This window comes from Momordica charantia (assembly GCF_013281855.1).
Source record: "Momordica charantia cultivar OHB3-1 chromosome 3 unlocalized genomic scaffold, Mcharantia_2.0 BLBB01000003.1, whole genome shotgun sequence".
NCBI lineage: Eukaryota > Viridiplantae > Streptophyta > Magnoliopsida > Cucurbitales > Cucurbitaceae > Momordica > Momordica charantia.
The window spans coordinates 21,457,023-21,479,060 of NW_028275161.1; the positions used below are offsets into that span (position 1 = coordinate 21,457,023).

At 31.4% G+C, this 22,038-nt stretch overlaps 3 protein-coding genes across 5 annotated transcripts; 1 reads left to right on the plus strand and 2 right to left on the minus strand.

Annotated features, from left to right (window-relative positions):
- Positions 1–4,509: 4,509 nt before the first annotated feature.
- Positions 4,510–6,647, minus strand: LOC111008646 (cytochrome P450 71AP13). The gene is made up of 2 exons (XM_022281390.2): positions 5,660–6,647; positions 4,510–5,344 (listed from the first exon to the last, which is right to left on the minus strand). The coding sequence occupies exons 1-2, from the start codon at positions 6,563–6,565 to the stop codon at positions 4,718–4,720; spliced, it is 1,533 nt and encodes a 510-aa protein (XP_022137082.1). The 5' UTR covers positions 6,566–6,647; the 3' UTR covers positions 4,510–4,717.
- A 3,555-nt stretch (positions 6,648–10,202) lies between these two features.
- Positions 10,203–12,120, minus strand: LOC111008803 (cytochrome P450 71AP13-like). Its single transcript, XM_022281613.2, has 2 exons — positions 11,193–12,120; positions 10,203–10,983 (listed from the first exon to the last, which is right to left on the minus strand). The coding sequence occupies exons 1-2, from the start codon at positions 12,090–12,092 to the stop codon at positions 10,369–10,371; spliced, it is 1,515 nt and encodes a 504-aa protein (XP_022137305.2). The 5' UTR covers positions 12,093–12,120; the 3' UTR covers positions 10,203–10,368.
- Positions 12,121–18,157: 6,037 nt separating this feature from the next.
- LOC111008590 (LAMMER-type protein kinase AFC2) lies at positions 18,158–21,707 on the plus strand. Of its 3 annotated transcripts, none has more exons than XM_022281337.2 (11): positions 18,158–18,381; positions 19,014–19,206; positions 19,517–19,697; positions 19,798–19,846; positions 19,944–20,058; positions 20,285–20,376; positions 20,472–20,631; positions 20,727–20,791; positions 20,911–21,008; positions 21,107–21,209; positions 21,304–21,707. In XM_022281337.2, exons 1-11 carry the CDS (start codon positions 18,280–18,282, stop codon positions 21,448–21,450), a joined length of 1,305 nt encoding a protein of 434 aa, XP_022137029.1. In that variant the 5' UTR covers positions 18,158–18,279; the 3' UTR covers positions 21,451–21,707. The 3 variants fall into 3 exon arrangements, with proteins under 3 accessions (XP_022137029.1, XP_022137030.1, XP_087977726.1); XM_022281338.2 differs by having other exon boundaries at positions 18,160–18,381; positions 20,475–20,631; XM_088121600.1 differs by lacking the exons at positions 18,158–18,381; positions 19,014–19,206; positions 19,798–19,846; positions 19,944–20,058 and having other exon boundaries at positions 19,538–19,697; positions 20,475–20,631.
- The last annotated feature ends 331 nt before the right edge of the window (positions 21,708–22,038 follow it).

Below are 22,038 nucleotides of genomic sequence, written 5' to 3' on the forward strand. Positions count from 1 at the left end.
TCCCTGATGTTTTAATAACTCTTAAAATTTCAAATATAATGACTAAAACCTATTTGATAATAATTTTATTTTGGTTTTCTAATTTTAAAATTTTAGTTTATAAACAGTATTTCTCCGCCTATACCTAGGTACTTCTTTGCTTTGTTATCTACTTTTTTAAAAACATTTTCAAAATTTAAGCTAAATATTATAAACTAAAAAATATAAATTCCTTGTGGTAGTTGACCATTTTATTTTCGTTTTCTATTTTCTAAAAATAAGCTCGTAAATACTAGTTTCGCTATGTTCTGGAATGTTGTTTGGGATTGTATTGGTTTGATTGGAAGCTGCGGGAGGACATGGTGGGAGATTTAATTTGGACATGAGTGAAGAATAATGGGATTACTGTCCGCAAGAAAATCCCTCAATGTCTCAAACCAATAATACCATATAATAATATTCCAATGTCATAAATTCATTTGTATTGAACGTACATGCCTCAATTATTGTTGTGTGTGTAATTATGTGTATCGAACCGTCATGTCTAATATGTGATGGCAGCTACTGTGTGTGAAATAATGTGGATATACTTATTCACGATTCACTTTATATATACTTTTTTGTTTTATAAGGAGAAGTTTGAGTGAGAGAGTTGCTTGATTGAAAAATGACAATTTGATTGAAAAAAAAAAAAGATGAGAACTAAAAATTTAGGGAGTCGATACAAAAATCTTATAGAGATTTTTTTTTTTGATAGGATAACAAAGTTAAAGATAAATACAGGGAGAAAAATTTTGGAAAGGAAAAAAATAAATTTTCTCAAAATTTAACGTGAATATAAGGTGAAATAAAAACATCAAGTTGAAATTTAAAATAATAATTATTTTAAAAACTATTTTCCTAGTAATTTATTTTCTTTACAAAAAAAATCAATTGGAGAATCATCTTTCACACTTCAAAGTAGTTTCTCAGGCGAACTTCCTCTTTCTGTGTTTTAGAAGATTTTTTCTTCGTCTTCTAGATTTGAAATGGACGTCTTGGGTGAATGGCGGTGAAGAGGTAACTTACAGACTAGCGACAACGAACCAGTGGTCGGCGATAAAGTTCGTGAAAGGAGGAAGAGTAGAAGTGAGACAAAAGAAGAAAGAATGAAAAGAAAGAAGATGACAAAATACCATCACCATAAAAAAAATATTATTAAATTGACATATGTCTCACATCAAGAGATTCTTTGTATCAAGAAAAAATCAATTAAGGGTCAAAACATTCATCACCATTTAAAATTATTTTACAAACATAAAAAATGGAAAGGGTCCTTTTAAAATTTCTCTATGTATCCAAATATAGGTTGTTTATTATTATTATTATTATTATTATTATTATTATTATTATTATTATTATTTTGAGGAAATCAAATAGGTTAATAATTAAAACAATAATACGACCCTGGCTTTCTACTAAACTAATTTTAACTCAATTTTCACTAAAAATTTAATTGAAAAGTTTGATTACATTAGCTAAAAATTTAAAAGGGTAAAACATTAAGGATGAAAATGGAAACTATTAAAAAAATTACTTACTAGGTAAAGCCTCTCTTTTGAGTTAGGACTCATTTTCTAATTTGTCTTCGAACATGATCAAAACACGGATCAAAATTAGGTTTAGGAAATTTTGAAGAACTATATAGCATAAATTAAAAATTAATATATTTTTATAAAATGTCATAATTTTTTTTTAATTTTTGGAACGCCATATAAATTTGACTTTACCTACCTTTCTATTTGAATTTGATTTCTATTATTTTTATAAAGTTTTAAATTTTCTATTATATTTTAGGATACATATTTAGTTTATGATATTTAGGTAATAGTCTCATTAATATTTGACAATCATTTATCTATTCTAAAATTAAAATTTTGAAAAATTAACTACAATTAGTAATTTATCATTTATTTATTCAACTTGTCAATCATATTATGAATAAAAATATTAAAGATTTTTAAAATTATCAATTTATATTAGTAAACAATATAAATACCAATGGTTCATGTAAGTATGTTTTACAAAAACAAAATACTTATCAAACTACCCTGATTTATTTGAATTTTGTTGCTTACCCATGGATTTCATTTTGAGAGGTAAATTAGGAAATTTATCAGTTTTGGAAAAGGGAAAAAAAATCCCTTAATTTTATAAATTATTTTTAAATAATCGTTTGAATGACAAATATTTTATAATAATGGTCAATTTGGAATTATTTTAAGACCTTTATTTCTTGGTATGATTGGTTTGCTATAGTAAACTTTTTCAAAACTTTTATTATGGTTGGTTAGATTAATGTATTGATATATGAAAAAAAAGTCACAATAAATTAAATTCTACACACACACATCCATTATGTACGTACCATATTGTTTGTATGAAATTATTTTTAGAGAGATGTTTTATCCAAATTAAATTTATTATGCGAAAAGTATCGTATTGATCCTAAATGAATGGTTTAGTTTATTCAATGAAAATAATAATATTTTAAACCAATTATCCAAACATCCTGTTGTATAATTATTATCCCAATGAAATAGAAGAAAGACAACCAAAAAATTTTGTCATGAATCAACAATTTCATTCCATAGGGTCCCACCCAAGTTAGGTTTGGACTCCTAATATTTTCGTGCTCTAATCCATTTTCATCTTTAAAATTTTTAATCATTTCTTTCCATTCATATATTAATAATAAAAAAAGATATTTGTACAAACTTTTAGAATAATATGTTGGCCACTTTGAAACTAGGCACACACTTCAATAATTATATATATATATATATATATAGAAGTAAAATCTTGTGGAAATTTCGTTCAATGGGGTTGATAGGATGTGATTGTTACTTTTACCTCGTTAAATATAAGAGCTAGAAAATTTTTAAATATTTTTTGAAAAATGTTTCTTGTTTACCAGATAGCTAGGGCATTGCGAGAGGTAGGTTGGACTGAGGCTTCTTTCAACTACATGCGGCCACAAGGAAGGAGTCGCATATTTTCTTAATATAGAGTCTGAGCCGAGACTATGACCCGTTTGTAACTTTCCTATCTATTTTTTGTTTCCCGTTTCTAATTGGATTAAGAAATCTAAACATTTGACCACTATTTTTATTTTTTATTTCTTATTTTTTAAAAAAGGTATTCTCAAAACTATATAAAAATTTTAGAAATTTCTTATTCTTATTTTCAGTTTATTGCAACGTAAATAAAAAGTATTGTTTTATCATTGTTGAATTTATGGGTGTTGCAAGTCATACAATTCTATTTTTCTTTATTAGAAATGAAGAAACAAGAATAAATAACAACAACGTTACCAAACGAGCTCTAATTTTTTTATTTGACTCGTTCAAAAGAATTGAGTATGATATTTCATCCTCAGAGGACTCGTGGCTTTTACGTAGTTGTGGGAATGAAGGGTTTATTTTAAAGAAAACAACAATTGTGAAGTGGGCTAGATGTGAATTGAGAGGTCTGAAAGTGGCCTTGACCAATAAATTAGACTAAAGATATGTTGAGTAATTTTCAACTTATTTTTCTATATGACATATAATGTTAGTAGTGAGGACACCATAATTTGCACTATATTCAAGTGTTGCTTGATTTTTATTACAAAACCCTTGCTCCCTCAGAGAGCTTTGGTTCATGAATTTGATATATTTGAGCTTGCATTGTTTGGATGAGGAAGTCGAGTATTGTGTAGCCTCTGTTTGGATGTTGAGTTTATGTAGTCTATGAAACTTGCAATCTCATGGTAAGTAAATACATGTAATATACTATAGCCAGAGATTTCGTCTAGGGCGTTCTCCATCATTAAAACGTCTATTATTGAAAAAAAAAACAAAGACACTCGTATAGATGACGGTCACATTGTTTCGTGTCTGTCAATAAAAGTCGAATTTACTATAGTGTATGAAAACACATTTGAAGCTATAGTCAAATTTTAAAAACAAAAATAAATTTTTAAAAATTTGAAAAAAAAAATTGGCTTTGAACATGTCTATAACAATTATTAACCAGACAAATTGAGATGATTCTAAACTTAATTTTTAAATATAGAAAAACTAGAAAATGAAAGGGCTATCGACGGGGTTTAATTATTAGTGAATTTTCAAAACAAAAAAAAACAAGATTTGAAACTATATTTTTTAGTTTTTAAAATTGAGCTTAGATTTTTAAAATATTCTAGAAGAATATATAACAAAGTAAAAAAGAATAATAAATAAAATAGTGTTTACCACCTAACATTAAAAATAAATTAATTATCACACTAACATAATTTATTTGTTGGGAGAAGATAATATTATCTCGCTTTTTTTTAGTATAACAAATTAGAAGTACGAGGGTCTAAACTCAATTATCATTTTTTAATATAACATGTGGAGATAGTGGATCGAATTACAGTTTAACTATGCTCTTGTACATAATAATTTCTCACTTAAATGTGTAGATTAGTTTGAGTAGATATGTTACTGCATTATGGATAGCTCTAAGTGGACGTTGAAAATGAATTATTTCCTTAACAAAACAAATAAATTGATCAATTGTACAGACGCTTGTATTTCATAAAAAAAAAAAAAAAAAAAAACTACATCACAAAATAAACAAAAACCAAAAAAGAAAAGTACACATAACATAAAAGGAAGGTAAATCAACTAATTATTTTGAGTTTTTTTTTTTCTTTTTTGTTTGAGAACAATCATTATTTTGAGGTTGATGAGGCAAAGTAAGGTTTTGCAAGCACCTCCAAGTGTTGTATTCGATGCATGGTGATACCGAAAACTTCACTCATATCCAAATCCTTTGCTTCAATCCCATATGGAAGCTCCCAATCAAAGCTATGCAGAAGCTGAGCCAAAGCAAGTTCAATCGTGGCTATCCCCATTGTAATACCTGGACAAATCCTTCTTCCAGCTCCAAATGGAATGAACTCAAAATTTTGCCCTCTGAAATCAACATCGCTGTTCATAAACCTTTCTGGGTCGAACTTTTCAGGCTCTTTCCACGATTCTGGGTCTCTCCCGATGGCCCAAGCGTTCACAAAAAATCTTGTTTTGGCCGGAATGTCGTAGCCTTCAATGGTGATGTCTTCCATCGATTCTCTTGGAACCAGAACCGGCGCCGGCGGATGCAGCCGGTGTATCTCCTTCACCACAGCTTTCAAATATGGCAGTTCAGAAACATCCTTCTCCAGTACAACTGTTCTGTCGCCCATGATGCTTCGAACTTCGTTTTGTGCTCTCTCCATTACCTTTGGATTGGTTATGAGCTCAGTCATCCCCCAATCAAGGATTATAAATGTCGTGTCTGTTCCTGCAACAAACATGTCCTAGGATATATCCCAGAAAATTGGTAAGATATTGGGTAAAATTTAAGTAAATAGACAAGTAATTTAATGGCAAAAGTTGGAAACAGGGGAGTTTACAGGGCAAACACAGGGGAATTTACAGAGAGGGTGAAGTTTCCAGTAGCTATATCCCAGAGAATTGGTAAGATATTGGGTCAGATTTAAGTAAATAGACGAGTAATTTAATGGCTAAAATTGATTAGTTTTGATGGTATCAAATATGCATGGATGTGGGATCCTTAACAAAAAAAAATAAGGCAAAAACAGGGGAATTTGTGAAGTTTTGAGTGGGTATACCAAGATGACGGCCTTAACATTATCCATGGTGAGGGGAATTTTGTCATCAGATCCATTCTTCTGGATATCAAGCAAAACATCGACAAGATCCTTGGCTTCTCCCAAGCTTCTCCTCTCGGGGCTGAGATGTTCCTCTATAACTTGGTCAAATATTCTATCGAAGCCTTTAAAGGTTCTCACAAGCCTCGATTTCATCCCCGTCAAAGTGTTAACAAACGCCAAGGAAGGGAATAAATCTCCGACGCTAAAACCGCCGAGCAAAACTTGGTACTCCTCGAGCAGTTCTTGAAACCCATGAAGATGGTACTCTCCCCCGCCGGAGAATTCCCGGCCGAGCGCCATCCGGCAGAGCACATCGTTGGCGTACAGAGCAAGAATCTTGGTGAGATCTAATGTTTCGGGGTAGGGCGATTGGGCGACTCTGTGGACCAAACGGGCCACTTCTTGTTGCCTAACGGAGGCGTAGGATTGGACCCTTCTGGCGCTGAGGAGCTCGAGGATGGTGATTTTTCTGATGTGGCGCCAGTATGAGCCGTAGGGGGAGAAGACGATGTCGGTGCAGTTGTAGAAGATGTGTTGGGCGGAGTGGAGGAAGGGGCGGCTGCAGAGGGCGAGGTCGTGGGTTTTGAGGGCTGCTTCGGCTAATTTGGCGGAGGAGATGACGACGGTGGGGATTTGGCCGAGGCGGAGGAGAATGATAGGGCCGAATTTGTGGGAGAGACGGCGGAGAGACAGGTGGGGGAGGTGGCCCAGCTGGTGGAGATTTCCGATTAAGGGAAGCCTTGGTGGGGACGGCGGGAGATTGAACTTTCTCTCGGCTTCTAGTTTCAATTTGGGGATTAGAATTAGGAAGAGAATGAAGAGGATTATGGCTGCTGAGAACCAGGAGATGAAAGCTTCCGCCATGGCCAGAAGCAGAGCCAGAGCCAGAGGGTTTCTTCAAAGGGAGTGAGCGGCAGATACTTTCGGAGCAGAGCACGGGTATTTATTTATATTTATATTCTTCATTATATTTGTTCTCATAGCATTAAAAAAATAGGCAAAAATACATTTTTGGTGACAAGGTTTGGGATAGGTATCAATTTAATAACGGAAGTTTCAAAAGCTTTTGATCCTTAAATTTCAAAGTGATGTATCCCATGAGTGTTAAAAGTTTAAAATTTGGTTTGAAATGGTCCTTGACCATTCTTTATCCAATTGACTTAATGAGTGACTGAACTTTTTTAATTTGCTGTGGTCCCTAACTAATCACTTGTTAATTGTCAAGTCATTTTTTCGTTAAGTCAACGATCAAAGAATACTTAGGAATCAGTTAAAATAAATTTTCAAACTTTAGGAACTGTTTATTTTGAAACTTAAAAGAACAAATTGACACCTACCCCGAGACAAAAAATGTATTTTTTCCAAAAAAATAATAATAAAAAAAACCTCCGTCCACTCACATATCGCAAGTGTGGTCAATTCAATTCTAACACAATGGAGTAAACAAAAAGACAAAAAAAAGGACACTCTCTGGCAATTTCTTCTTCCCTTTGCCAAAAAAGAAAAATAGTAATAATAAAAAAAATTATTCTTCCCTCTTGCTCAAGTTGGTCCCTTCCTGTGGAAAATGATAGCATGCCAATGGAGAAATTGAAAGGTGAGCTTATTTTAGCAATTATACCACTAGGTGAACTAATTTGGAGTCGGTAAATTAATGGAACTAAGATTAATATACACCAAAAGTTGAAATTAAAGTTTAAGAAGCTAAGACACCTGTTATAATTGAACTTGGCTGGCCAGGAATTTTTAATAGTACCATAAATGTAGAGAGAAGATTAACGTTTCATCTAAAATAAAATAAAATACATTAAAGAAATTGATTTCATCTAGACACCCATCTAAATTTTCTATTTGTTTTCAGTAAAATATATAAGGATGAGAATCGAACTCACAATCCTTAATTAAAGATATATGTCAATTACGGCTATGCTCGTTTTGACTATAAAAAATTATAAGTATATGTAAAAAGTTAGAATATTGACAATATATGTAAAAAGTTAGAATATAAAATTTTGTCAATAGATAAACTAATTTGGAACCAGTAAATTAATGGAACTAAAATCAATGTATTCCAGCAATTGAAATTAAAGTTTAATGATAGAGGTCGAATGTTGTTAACCAAGAATTTTTAATAATACCACGAAGATAGAGGTGGAAGATTAACCTTTGATCTAAAATAAAATAAAACATATTAAGAAAAATTACATTTGTACTATATTTGGAAAAATGAAAAATAGTGTTGTTTGTAAATTTTAAAAAACTATATGAATATGACTAATTTGAAACTGACGAGCTGATGATAGTAAAATTAATAAACTACCTATGACGTCCTCTAATCCTCTAATTTAAAGGTCGAACTTACATTCTATATATATTTTTTGTTACATCTACACTATATGTCTTGATACATTGAGTTATATATTTAAGTTGATATCTTACCCAATTTTAGCGGTCAATTTTCAAAACTGAAAACTGACCATATCAGACAGCAAAAATTTTGACCTAAAAATTGATCCGATCGATTCATATAAATCCCTATATAATTTTACTAAGCGACAAGAAATTCTTAGTAAAAACATGAATAGGCAAAAAATTTTGATTGTATCCGTTGGTCAAAATTTTGTTTGATGTTTCAACTTGGATCTTCTAAAATTCAGATGGCTTTTTTTTGTTCTTGATTCATTATATTGTCTTCTCATTTATGACTTATCCGTAAGCAAAAAGTCTAATTCCCAACGTTTGTTTCTAAATGACACATCTTGCATGTCTATGTATCTAAATATAAGTTGCATGTCAATGTATCTAAATATAAATCAATAAAACAATAATTCAGTGACACATTAACTTTCTACTAACAAAATAATTTATTTTTCAAAAAAATTTTAATTGAAAATTTTGATTACCTTGGGTGAAAACTTCAACATTTTAAAATATTAAGGATCAAAATCGAAAACTATTAAAAGAAAAAAAAAAAGGCCCACTTGCTATATTAAGCCCTTCTCTTACCACCAAAGAAAATAAAAATTCCCACTCAAAAAAAGAATTTACTTTCATCTCCGCTTTTGAGCTTAGGCTCATCTTCTAATTTGTCGATCAAGTTCACATGGCTCAAAAAATAGAAAAGTTGGGTTTATATAAAAGTTTGAAGAACTATATAGCATAAATTAAAAATTAATATATTTTTATGAAATGTCACTAACTTTTTATTATTATTCCTTCAAATGTAGTATAAATTTGACTATTTTTTTAGGTAGGGATGAGAAGTTCGAACTCATGATCTCCTGAAGCTCAACAAAATAAGACCTTATCAAACAAGTATGTTTTGCAAAAACAAAGCAATTATCAAACCCTTCATTAGCCATTGATTATTTGAATTTTGTTCACTTAGCAATGGATTTCATTTTGAAATGTTAAGTATGAGCTTTATCTGTTTTGAAAAAAAAAAAGAATCCCTTAATTTTATAAATTATTTTTAAAGAACCGTTTGAATGACACATATTTAATAATAATGGTCAATTTGAAATTATTTTAAGACCTTTAATTTTAGATGTTGGCCGTGAAAAATACGATCACTTCTTGGTATTATTGGTTCGATATGGTAAATATATTCAAATTTTTAATTATGGTTATCTAGATTAATGCATTGATAGATGAAGAAAAAAAAAATAATAAATTAAATTTATTCAATATAGATGTAGGATGTAATTATTACTTTGAATGAAGGGTTTATTTTTAGTTAAAAAAAAGATGAAATTTAAATGGGTTGGATGTAAATTGAGAGGCGTGAAAGTATCCTTAACTTATTTTTCTACATAACGTATGATGTCAAATCAACCATAACCATACGAAGGATTTAAAAAATAATGCCAACTTTCTTTCAAATTCTTGGTATACCTTTCACTATCTTTACAAACACCCTTCAATGTAGTTTGATGACCCTTTTGCTTTAATTTTAGTTTTCTGTTTTAAAAAAAATTATATTTATTTTTTACAATTTAGTTGGTATGTTCTTCTTCTCTCAAAAATTATTTTTGAATTTATAACTAAATTTCAAAAACAAAAATAGTTGTTTTCTTCAAACTTTGGCATAATTTTGAAACTATTTATAAGAACTATTAAAAAAAATTGAGACATAGTTGTAAGTAATGTTTTTAAGCTTAGTTTTTAAACCAAAAAATGAAATGGTTATGAAAGGAGATTTAATTATTAGGTAAATTTTAAAATAAAAAATATTTTTTAGTGTAAAAAAGAAGGGTAAAAATAGTGTTTACCATCTAAAATAAAAGATAAAATAATTACAAATAAGTCATAAGATAACTAGATGAGGGTCTATTTGGTAGACAATCTGTATTTTGTTTGTTGTGCGATCCAACCTATGCTGAGTTGCTGATCTCAAAGAGATATGTTTATTGCACCACACATGTAGATTATCAACTGAGTGTGAAAAATGAATTATTTCCTTGACAAAATAAATAAATTGACCAAATGCAAAGCCATTTTATTTAATTAAAAAACTACACCACAAAATAAATAGAAATAAGAAAAACTAAAGTAAAAGTACATATAATATAACAGGAACATTAATTAACTAATTATTAGAAAATACTTGCTCCAAGGAGCTTCTTTACTAACTTATTATTATTTAATGCTAACTTATTATTTTGAGATTATGAGGCAAAGTAAGGTTTTGCCAGCACCTCCAAATGTTGAATTCGATGCATGGTGATACCAAAAACTTCACTCATATCCAAATCCTTAGCTTCAATCCCATTTGGAAGCTCCCAATCAAAGCTATGCAGAAGCTGAGCCAAAGCAAGTTCAATCGTGGCTATCGCCATTGTAATACCTGGACAAATCCTTCTTCCAGCTCCAAATGGAATGAACTCAAAATCTTGTCCACTGAAATCAACATCTGTGTCTATGAATCTTTCTGGGTCGAACTTTTCAGGCTCTTCCCACGATTCGGGGTCCCTCCCAATGGCCCAAGCGTTCACAAAAAATCTCGTTTTGGCCGGAATGTCGTAGCTTTCAATGGTGATGTCTTCCATCGATTCTCTTGGAACCAGAACCGGCACCGGAGGATGTAGCCGGTGTATCTCCTTCACCACAGCTTTCAAATATGGCATCCTAGAAAGATCGCTCTCCGATACCAATCTTCTGTCGCCCACAATGCTTCGTACTTCCTTCTGTGCTCTCTCCATTGCCTTTGGATTGGTTATGAGCTCAGTCATCCCCCAATCGAGGATTATAAATGTCGTGTCTGTTCCTCCAACAAACATGTCCTACAATATATCCCAGAAAATTGGTAAGATTCAAGTAAAAAGACAAGTAATTTAATGGAAAAAATGTTTAGGATCCCGCGTCAAAAACGTCGAAGACATAAAAGAGTTTATAAGATATAAAGGCTACTCATTTCGATGGGATCAATATGCATGGAGCTTAACAAAAACAGGGGAATTTAAAGAGAGGGTGAAGTTTTGAGTAACTATACCAAGATGATGGCCTTGACATTATCCATGGTGAGTTGAATTTTGTCATCAGATCCGTTCTCCTGGATATCAAGCAAGACATCGACAAGATCCTTGGCTTCCCCCAAGCTTCTCCTCTCGGGGCTGAGATGTTCCTCTATAACTTGGTCAAATATTCTATCGAAGCCTTTAAAGGTTCTAACAAGCCTCGATTTCATCCCCGTCAAAGTGTTAACAAACGCAAAGGAAGGGAATAAATCTCCGAGGATAAAACCGCCGACCAGAACTTGGAACTCCTCCAGCAATTCTTGAAACCCATGAAGATGGTACTCCCCCCCGCCGGAAAAATCCCGGCCGAGCGCCACCCGGCAGAGCACATCGTTGGCGTACAGAAGCAGAATCTTGGACAGGTCCACGGCGTCGGGGTACGGCGATTGAGCGACTCTGTGGACCAAACGGGCCACTTCTTGTTGCCTAATGGAGGCGTAGGATTGGACCCTTTTGGCGCTGAGGAGCTCGAGAATGGCTATTTTTCTGATTTGGCGCCAGTAGGAGCCGTAGGGGGAGAAGGCGATATCGGTGCAGTTGTAGAAGATGTGTTTGGCGGAGATGAGGAATGGGCGGTTGCAGAGGGCGAGGTCGTGGGTTTTGAGGGTTGCTTTCGCTAATTTGGCGGAGGAGATGACGACGGTGGGGATTTGGCCGAGGCGGAGGAGAATGATGGGGCCGAATTTGTGGGAGAGACGGCGGAGAGAGAGGTGGGGGAGGTGGCCCAGCTGGTGGAGGTTTCCGATTATGGGAAGCCTCGGTGGGGATGGCGGGAGATTGAATTTTGTCTTGGTTCCTGGTTTTGGTTTGAGGATTAGAATTAAAATGAAGAGGAAAATGGATAATGAGAACCAGAAGGTGAAAGATTCAGCCATAGCCAGAGGCAGAGGCAGAGGCAGAGGATTTCTTCAATGGAACTGGTGGCAGATACATGGGAGCATCGAACGGGTATTTATTAATGAAATGTATATAGTACTATAGTTCAATTCAAGTAGCTTATTTTGTCAAAAAAAAATTTAAACTATCTACTTTACTAATAATTTCAAACTTCATCATCATTTTTTTTAATATTTTATATAGACAATCCTATCATACTTTCTTTAGAAAAAAACTAAGGTTAAATTATTATCAACGGAGTATAGTTAAGTTGATGGAGTACCTGTTGTCGTTGCTCTAGAAGTTGATGGTTCTATTTCTAATCTTTGAAATTGTTGAACTAAAAAAACTAAAAACTAATATCAAATTAGGTACTTATAAAATCATAGTTTTTTAGTGTTTATTCTATAGAAATTTTTAGTATTTATAACGAACAAAGTAATATTATAATATTATACATAATTGTTTATTATAATTTAGTTTTCAATATTACTTAATCTGACGGTTTATAGTAAATGGATCTAAAGTTATATTTATGAAAGAATCATTTTTTACTCTTAAACTTAAAAGTTGTATTGATTATCATAACTTTTAATTTCATCAAATTTAACTCTAAACTTAAATAAGTGTTGCAATTTTTCCACCTATCCCATCTCCATTCATTCACCCACTAATTGTAACCAGAGAAAAAAAACTCACTGATTTAGTGAAAATCAATCTTTGCACAAATTAAATTTAATTAAAGCACAAAATCAACTAATAAATAAGATTTTATAATCATCAAACAAGTATGTTTTGCAAAAGGAAAAAAAAAAAAAACAATTATCCAACTGTTGACTAGCCATTGATTTATTTGAATTTTGTTCACTTACCAATGGCTTTCATTTTGAAATGTAAATTAGGAGCTTCATCTCTTTTGAAAAAAAAATCCCTTAATTTTATAAATTATTTTTAAAGAATTATTTGAATGACAGATATTTTATAATAATGTTCAATTTGGAATTATTTCAAGACCTTTAATTCTAGAAGTTGGTCGTGAAATATAGAATCACTTGGTATAATTGGATCACTATGGTAAATATATTCACAATTTTTATTATGATTAGCTAGATTAATGTATTGATTCTACATCATATAGGTGTATATCTTATCGAGATTATTTTGAGAGAGGTGTTTTGTCAAAAATAAATAAATAAATTTATTAGGTGAAAAGTATGATATGATTTAATTTATCTAATAGAAAAAATAAGATTTTAAGTCGATAGTCACAATATCCTGTTATATAATTATTCTCTTACTGAAATAGAAGAAAAACAACTAAGAAATTTTGTCATGAATATTCTCTCCATGCATACATTAATAATAATAACTTCAATAATAGTTTATTGAATCAAAATCTTAAGGAGAATTTACTCAATATCGTTGATAGAGTGTGATTATTATTTTTATATAGTTAAATATAGGAGCTATAAAATAAGAAATCACATATTTTGTTGTAAGGGAGGCCCAACTAAGAAGTAAGCCACTTTGCTTTGGCTTACAAACTTTTTCATTTAACTTGTTTAGAAGGTGGAGTATGATCATATATATTTCATCGTCATTGAGTGGTTTTTGTGTAGTTCTTTGAATGAAGGGTTTATTTTTAGTTTTAAAAAAAAAAATGTGAAATGGGCTGGATGTGAATTCAGAGGTGTGAAAGTAAAGCCCGATCCTATTTTTTTTTTTCTTTTTTTCTTTTTAATTTAAAGAGTTCGATGTTGAGTAATTTTTGACTTAAATTTCTACCAAACATATGATTCCAAATCAGCTATAACCATATGAAGGGTTTCGATTTTTGCTTTTTTTTTTGTTTTAAAAAATAATGTCTACTCTCTTTTAGTTTTTTGGTTTATTTTTCCTTATTTTTACCAACACATTTAAGAATGGTTGGATAATCATTTTGCTTTTAGTTTTTTATTTTTAAAAATTATACTTATTTTTTATAATTTAATCGGTAAGTTTTTCACTTATCCAGAAAACATATTTGAATCTCTGACTAAATCCCAAAGACAAAAACAATCTTTTCTTCCAAATTTGGTATAGTTTTTGAAACTATTTATAACAACCATTAAGAAAAACAATAATAATAATAAATAAATAAATAAAAAGGTTGAGACATAGCCATAAGTAATTTTTTAAGCTTAATTTTTAAAAATAAAAAACAACAAAATAAATGGTTATCTAATGGGGTCTAATTATTAGTTAAATTTCAAAATAAAAAATAAGTTTCAAAATTTTATTTTTTAGTTTTTAAAATTTAGCTTAGATTTAAAAAATAGTTTTAGAGAATGTATAATAAAGTAAAAAAAAAAAAGAAGATAAAAATAGTGTTTGCAATCTAAAATTAAAAATAAAATAATTATCAAATAAGATAAGACTGCTTGGTAGATAACATTCTTTTTCTTGTTTTCCGATTCCCCTAAAATGAATCTAGTGAATTATCCGTTTGGAACGTTTGTTTCTGAAAAACTGTATGCGATCTAAAGAGTGGAAATTATAAAACACCATTTTTTATGTTTGGAGTGTTTTTCGATTTTTAATTTGGAACTTTAAAATGCATGATTTTCATGAAAAAAAAAACTTTGATAAATATACTATGTTATAAATTCATTTATTTATTTTTAAATTACAACATATAAAATATAATAATATCATAAATTATACAATATTCTAAAACAATAATTTTACAAAATTTATGACAAAAATGTTAATAAATTAATTAATATTATTTAATATGGAACTAAATATTTGTTCGGTAACTCCAACTAGTTTACAAATATATTATTAGATAGGTGAACATCTTTTTTAAATTGAGATTCAATTTTTAAATCTACTACCAAACACATATTTAAAAATACTGAAAACAACTCGTTCTCAGATGACCAACCAAATGCACTATACTTTATTTGTTGGGAGGAAATAATAATTCTTACTTAATTGTGTACGTGGGCTCAAATACATATGTTATTTGCATCATGCATGTAGCTTCTCCCGTGGGTGTTAAAAATGAATTATTTCTTTAACAAAGTAAATAAATTGACCAAATGCAAAACACTTATTATTTAATAATAAAAAACTACATCACAAATAAAGAATAAAAAAGAACTAGTTAAAACGAGCAATAGCTTAAACACAAAAGTATACATAATTAAAAAAAAAAAACTAAAGTAAAAGGACATATAATTAATAAAACAGGATAGTTAATTAACTAATTATTTTGAGATTAAGGAGGCAAAGTAAGCTTTTGCCAGCACCTCAAAGTGTACTCGATGCATTGTAATACCAGAAACTTCATTCATATCCAAATTCTTAGCTTCAAAAAAATAATAATAAATAAATTTATTTTGCGAAAAGTCCAAGTGTATTTGATGCATTATGATACGAAAAACTTCACTCATATCCAACAAATTCTTAGCTTAAAAAAAAATAATAATAAATTTATTTCATGAAAAGTATCATGGGTTTAATTTATTAGTCAAAATACCATGTTATATATAATTATTCCCAAGGAAAGATAAGAAAAACAACCAATCAATTTTGCCATAAATTGACCCTTTCTTTTCATAGGGACTCACCCCATGTCAGGTGGAGATTTCTCACTAAGATGGAGACGTAATGTGTACGGAGAATATATTTCATGCCCTGATCCATTTTCATCTCCAAAATATTTAATCATTTTCTCTCATTCATACATTAATAATAATAAAATTTTAAAATGATACGTAATTTTGAAACTATTGCACACACCTCAATAATGGTTTATTGAATCGGAGAATTTATTCAATATACGAGCAAGAATATTTTAAATATTTTGTGAAAAATGTTTAAAGATAGAAACTACATATTATAAATTAAAAAAAAATCACAAAATTTTCTTGTTTGTAAGGGAGCCCCAACTAAGACGTATGCCACTTTGCTTTGGCTTACTAAACCTTTTCATTTAGCTTGTTTAAAAGGTGGAGTATGATCATATTTCCTCCTCATTGAGTGCTTTACGTAGTTTTTTGAATGAAGGGTTTACTTTTAGTTTAAAAAAAATGTGAATTGAGAGTCCCACCTTGAGTAGCCTTTTAACTTATTTTTCTACGTAACATATGATGTCAAATCAACCATGTAACTATACGGAGGATTTAATTTTTTGTTTTTTTCTTATATTTTAATAAATAATGCCTACTCTCTTTTAACCTTTTTGTATATCTTAACTATTTTGACAAGGACACTTCAGGGTCGTTTAATAACTATTCCGTTTTTAGTTTTATGTTTTTAAAAATTATACTTATTTTTTACAATTTCATTGGTAAGTGGTTCACCTCTCTTGAAAACATACTTGAATCCGTAACCAAGTATCAAGAAAATGTATATAATTCATGTATATTTTAAGCTTAATTTTTAATGGAAATGACGATGTGGGGGATTTGGCAGATGCGGAGGAGAGATAGGTGGGGGAGGTGGTCTAGCTATCGATTTTAATTTGGGGATAATGTTAATGATAGAATTAACCATTACATTCAAATGGGAAGGAAACAATAATGCAGGAGCTCGAATGTAGGACCTCCCGTTTTAATACCATGTTAGGATGAATAAACTATCACTCAACCCAAAATGTTAAGCTGGTTCGTTGGGTAAATTTAATTCATATATAAATCTCAACAATGCAGAGGGAGTGTTAAGAATTCATATATGAATTAAATTTATCCAACCCATCAACATAAGTTTTTTCGTTGAGTGGTGGTTTATTGATCGTATCGGAGTGTAAGGTCTTATATTTAAATTCTTGTCTTACTCTTTCGAGTCGAATGATAGTCCATTGAGATGTTAGAATATATTTGGAAGAGAATGAATAAGATAATAGATGCGGAGAATCATTCTTTCCTTTTCTTCTGGGAAAATATTGCATCATATTATGATCACAATCATGACTTGATCTTGTTTTATTTCCACAAGAATGGATGGAATCGGTAAGGAGTTGTTTATTTTATTTTTTATTGTTTTCTATTACTTCAAAATAACTTGACAAAATTTAGGTTAACTTCATAATCTTTAAAGTTTTTCTCAATTCGAATCTTAAATCTTCTAATATTTTCAATTTTATCTTTTAACGTATTCAAAATTTTTAATTAGATTAAATTTTTATAACATAAAACTAATGTGACATTAAATTATTGTTTTATTGACATGTTTAGATTCATAAACATTCTAGACATGTGTTAGAAAAAAAAGTGAATTTTGTTAATCAATGGATTGAGTTTTACTCATGCACGAGTTAAACTTCATGAGTCAAGTAATATTCGAGCGACATATTCAAGTATCTAAATATGTTCATATAACAAATTTATCAAGTTTTTGTTCATACATTTTAACAAATTTTTGTATGGAATGACATAATTGATAATTTCTAATACATTAAAGTTAAAATCGAGAATTTTAAAATATAAGACCAAATTGAGAATATATATTTTTACTTAAATATAATCAAATAATTAAGATTAATGGGATAATGTTAGGTCCCCTCATTTATATTTTTTCATTCTCATTTATATAAAGAAGACAACCATTAAGTTTTACATAGGTTAGTTTGAATTTCCACCTCAATCTGTGTGAAATTACAAGAATGGGTCGCTATGAAATTACAAGAATGGACGTTCCCATTTTTTCGTAAAAAGGCCCGTCGTTGAAATCAAAGCCCATTACAGGAAAATAAGGCCCAACAGAAGCATTCGGCAGTCCAGATCTAGGCCCACTTAAATAATTAAATTTCTTTTTTATTTTTTATATTTATGTTTAAATAGTAACTTGGAATCTTATCCTTTGTTCCTTGTAGCATATACTTCCTAACACAATCCGGAAAAGCTAACCGAACCATGGTTAGGATTAACCCTGGGTTAGCTATTAAAATCATTGACCGAGTTTTGGAAAGGAGATTCCATCTAAATCTACGGTTCCTTCTCCGCGACGTGGACGGTTAGATTTCCTCTCATCCTCCTCATGCTTCGTTGTTAGGTTAAAATTAGGGTTGCGTTCCCATTCCATTCCACAAACTTCCTTTTGCGAAAGAATATTTCTTCTCGTCTCCTCCTTTTTCCTCCCCACGGTTCTTCAATCTCCGTCTTCCTTCACGGATAAACTCTGCTGATTTTCTGCGAGATCATGGAGATGGAGCGCATGATCGAGTTTCCTCATACCCATCTTGATCGGAGGCCCCGAAAGCGGGCTCGTTTGGGCTGGGACGTTGTCCCCGAGGCCCCAAAGGTATAATCTTGGGTCTTTCTTTTCAGATCTGATTTTATTTCGTGTTGGCTCTGGTCTCGTAGAGCTAGATCTGCCGGAATTTTTTTGTTTAGGTATGTATTAGGGTCTCACATCAAGGTATACTCTCTGATCAGCATAGCCAATATGTGTTCTTTTTTTTTTCCTATTCTTGATTTACTTCTTTTGACGATTTTTTGACATTTTTCTATGTTTTTTAATTTTATTTTATGAGTCGATTTCTTTTCCCTGAAGCTTCGTTATTGATCTGTTGAATTAACAAATTTTTTATATTTCATTTGAAAGCTCGAATCGGATCAGGTAACAAACGTTCTTTATTCTGATCGAAGATTATTTCAAACATTTATTTTGCTGTTATGAATGACCTTTGATTATAATTTTTGTTATTTTCCACGATATGTTTTTCTAGGCTTTTTTTGTTTCTTTTTCCTCTTCCGGGTCTGTGTACCATGCATCTGATTTGTATTTCATATTTGTCCCAGCATTTGCTTCCCAACTGTATTTATTGAAAAAAATTTTGCAATTTCAATTGTGTTGTGGAAAATGAAGACTTTTGGTGAGGATATTAGGTTTAGGAAGGGCAAACTTTTATATGAATGGGTGACTGTGTGTAGGCTCAGGTAGGAATTTGTTGTGGACAAGAGATTGCGAATATGCCAAGCTTTGCATCTTCAAGAGCACCATCAGATCATTCTTCTAATCCCCTATTTGTTAAGGGAGTGGCTCGTAATGGTTCTCCCCCCTGGCGAGAAGATGACAAAGATGGACATTACATGTTTGCGCTTGGAGAAAATTTAACTTCTCGCTGTAAATACACTTGACTATAATTAAAGAAACTTTTATGTGCTATCAAACTTGCTCATCGTAGCTCTCTTCTCATACAAATTAGTTTCTCCGCTTATTTTAATGAAGGATATAATCTGACTATATCTAAAACATTATTTATCATTGTCACTTACATTATTTTTAATAATTGAGCTCATCTGTTTCTCGTTAAATTTTTCAAATCATTACTTATTTGGAATGGCTTAGGGACTAGCAAGGATTTGCTAATTACCATATATTTTCTGGAGGTTGTTTCTTTTTCTTACTCTGTCAATTTTTTCTTTTGCGGCAGACAGAATACACAGCAAAATGGGCGAGGGTACTTTTGGACAGGTTTTGGAGTGCTGGGATAGAGAAAGAAAAGAAATGGTTGCAATAAAAATTGTGCGTGGAATTAGGAAATATCGTGATGCAGCTATGATTGAAATTGAAGTTTTGCAACAGCTTGGAAAGCATGATAAAGGTGGCAATCGGTGAGTATTGTTTTTGTTGTAAATCTTTCTTACTGCCATAGTTGGCACTCTAGCTTTTGTCACCTTTGTTGCTATGGTTAAATGGCTTTATTCCTTGCAGTTGTGTTCAAATACGGAACTGGTTTGACTATCGTAACCATATCTGTATTGTAAGTATTATAAGGCTGTTTTATCATGGATTAATTTCCCCGATTCACCAAATATGGGGGGTTAAGATTTGAGGGTGAACTTAAATGGTTTCAACAGGTGTTTGAGAAGCTTGGGCCAAGCTTATACGATTTTCTACGGAAAAACAATTATCGCTCCTTTCCCATTGACCTAGTTCGTGACATTGGCAGACAACTGTTGGAATGTGTAGCATGTGTGTAGTATTTTTATTGAACCTAGTCCCTTTTCTTTTCCATTCCAAGTGTCTTATGTTTGTTGCAAGATATTAAGTCAACCAATTTTTAAAATTAAATGGTTATTTTGTATCTGTTGCATATTTCATTTTGTTTTCTAGAATTTTATTTAAATTGTATGCAGAGTCAGTTTCTTATTATTTTCTGTTCTGTATTCTAATAACTGCTTTGACCTTTGATAACCAGTCATGCATGACCTACGGATGATTCATACTGACTTGAAGCCGGAGAACATACTACTGGTATCGGTAGATTATGTGAAAGTACACGACTATAAGGTATTTGTAGTTTTCGATCTGGTATCTTATTGGAATTTCTAAGTTCTTGCTTGATCTCTTTTGGTTATTTGCTCTAATTATTTCGACAATTGTAGCAGAATTTGTCTCGATCACCGAGGGATAGTACTAACTTTAAAAGAGTGCCCAAGTCAAGTGCTATCAAGGTTATTGATTTTGGTAGCACCACTTATGATCGTCAAGATCAGAATTACATTGTGTCAACACGCCATTATCGAGCACCAGAGGTTATTCTTGGTAAGGGATTTTGACTATTTTGACTATTTTCACATTTTTCATTCTTTTGTGTGGTTTGATTGAGTGTATGATTTTTAATAACAAATGTTTTGTAGGTCTTGGATGGAGTTTTCCTTGTGATATTTGGAGTGTTGGGTGTATTCTGGTCGAACTATGCTCGGTAGGTGCATCTTTAATCTAATACATCATTTGTGTCGAATAAAATTTATGTTAGAATTGATTTTATTCGTTTTTTGGTTTTAGTATGTGATTAAATTTTCAATGCATTATTTGTCTTAGGGTGAAGCACTGTTTCAAACTCACGAGAACTTGGAGCACCTAGCAATGATGGAGAGAGTGCTTGGTCCATTGCCACAGGAGATGCTGAAGAAAGTAGAGTGAGTGTTTCAAACATGGTTTTTGCTTTTCCGTGTTAAACATCAATTAAGAAACATAGGTTCTGAGATTTTTTTATTTTTTTTTGGCATATCAATAGTCGACATGCAGAAAAATATGTTAGAAGAGGTAGATTAGACTGGCCAGAAGGTGCAACTTCGAGGGATAGTATCAAGGCTGTTCAAAAGCTGCCTCGTTTACCGGTTTGTGTTTTAACTTGTACTTGTTTAAAGGGCGTTGAAGGTATCTCTTTGTTTACAACTTTACACTTACTATTTCGTGAAAAAATACATGCAGAACTTGATAATGCAGCATGTGGACCATTCGGCTGGGGAATTGATTCAACTTGTGCAAGGGTTGCTTCGATACAATCCCGTGGACAGACTTACGGCGCGCCAAGCCCTAAAGCACCCTTTCTTTACAAGGGATCCCTTAAGGAGATAGCTGCGATTCCTTAACTGACTTTGCTTCAACTTGTCCCATCAACTTCCTGCAACAACTGTGTATAGCTGTGCGTGAATCTGTGGATCGACGAGAGGAGTATCTGCTGCGATGATGTAAATATGTGATATGTGCTCCAAGCAGAGTTTTGCAATGTTGCGAAATTTGAAAATGATTCCCTAATGTTTAAATTGTCCAGAGAGAGACATGCTAACTTTACCTTTTTAGTGATGGTTATACTTGCAAATGTTTCAACTTAATTTATGCTATTTATACTTATATATCTCAAAAAAAAAAAAAAATCTAAAATGAGATGTACTGTGATAATTTGAAAGTAGTGGTTATGTTTTTTTTGTTAGTCTATTCATTGTGGGGTGGCTGTTCAATAGGTTGTTAGAATAGGGAAATTGTTAGTGGCATAAATCAAAGTTAAATTTTGTACCTTAAATTGCCTTGTAAAAAAGAATAATGTCTTTCAATTGCATAATAATTTTAAGAGTCAAGTAATTGAGACTCTAACAATCCTTCCTTACCTTGTTCAAAATACTATGGAGCCTCTCTTCAAATAGTTGTGTGTCTACTCTCAATTTC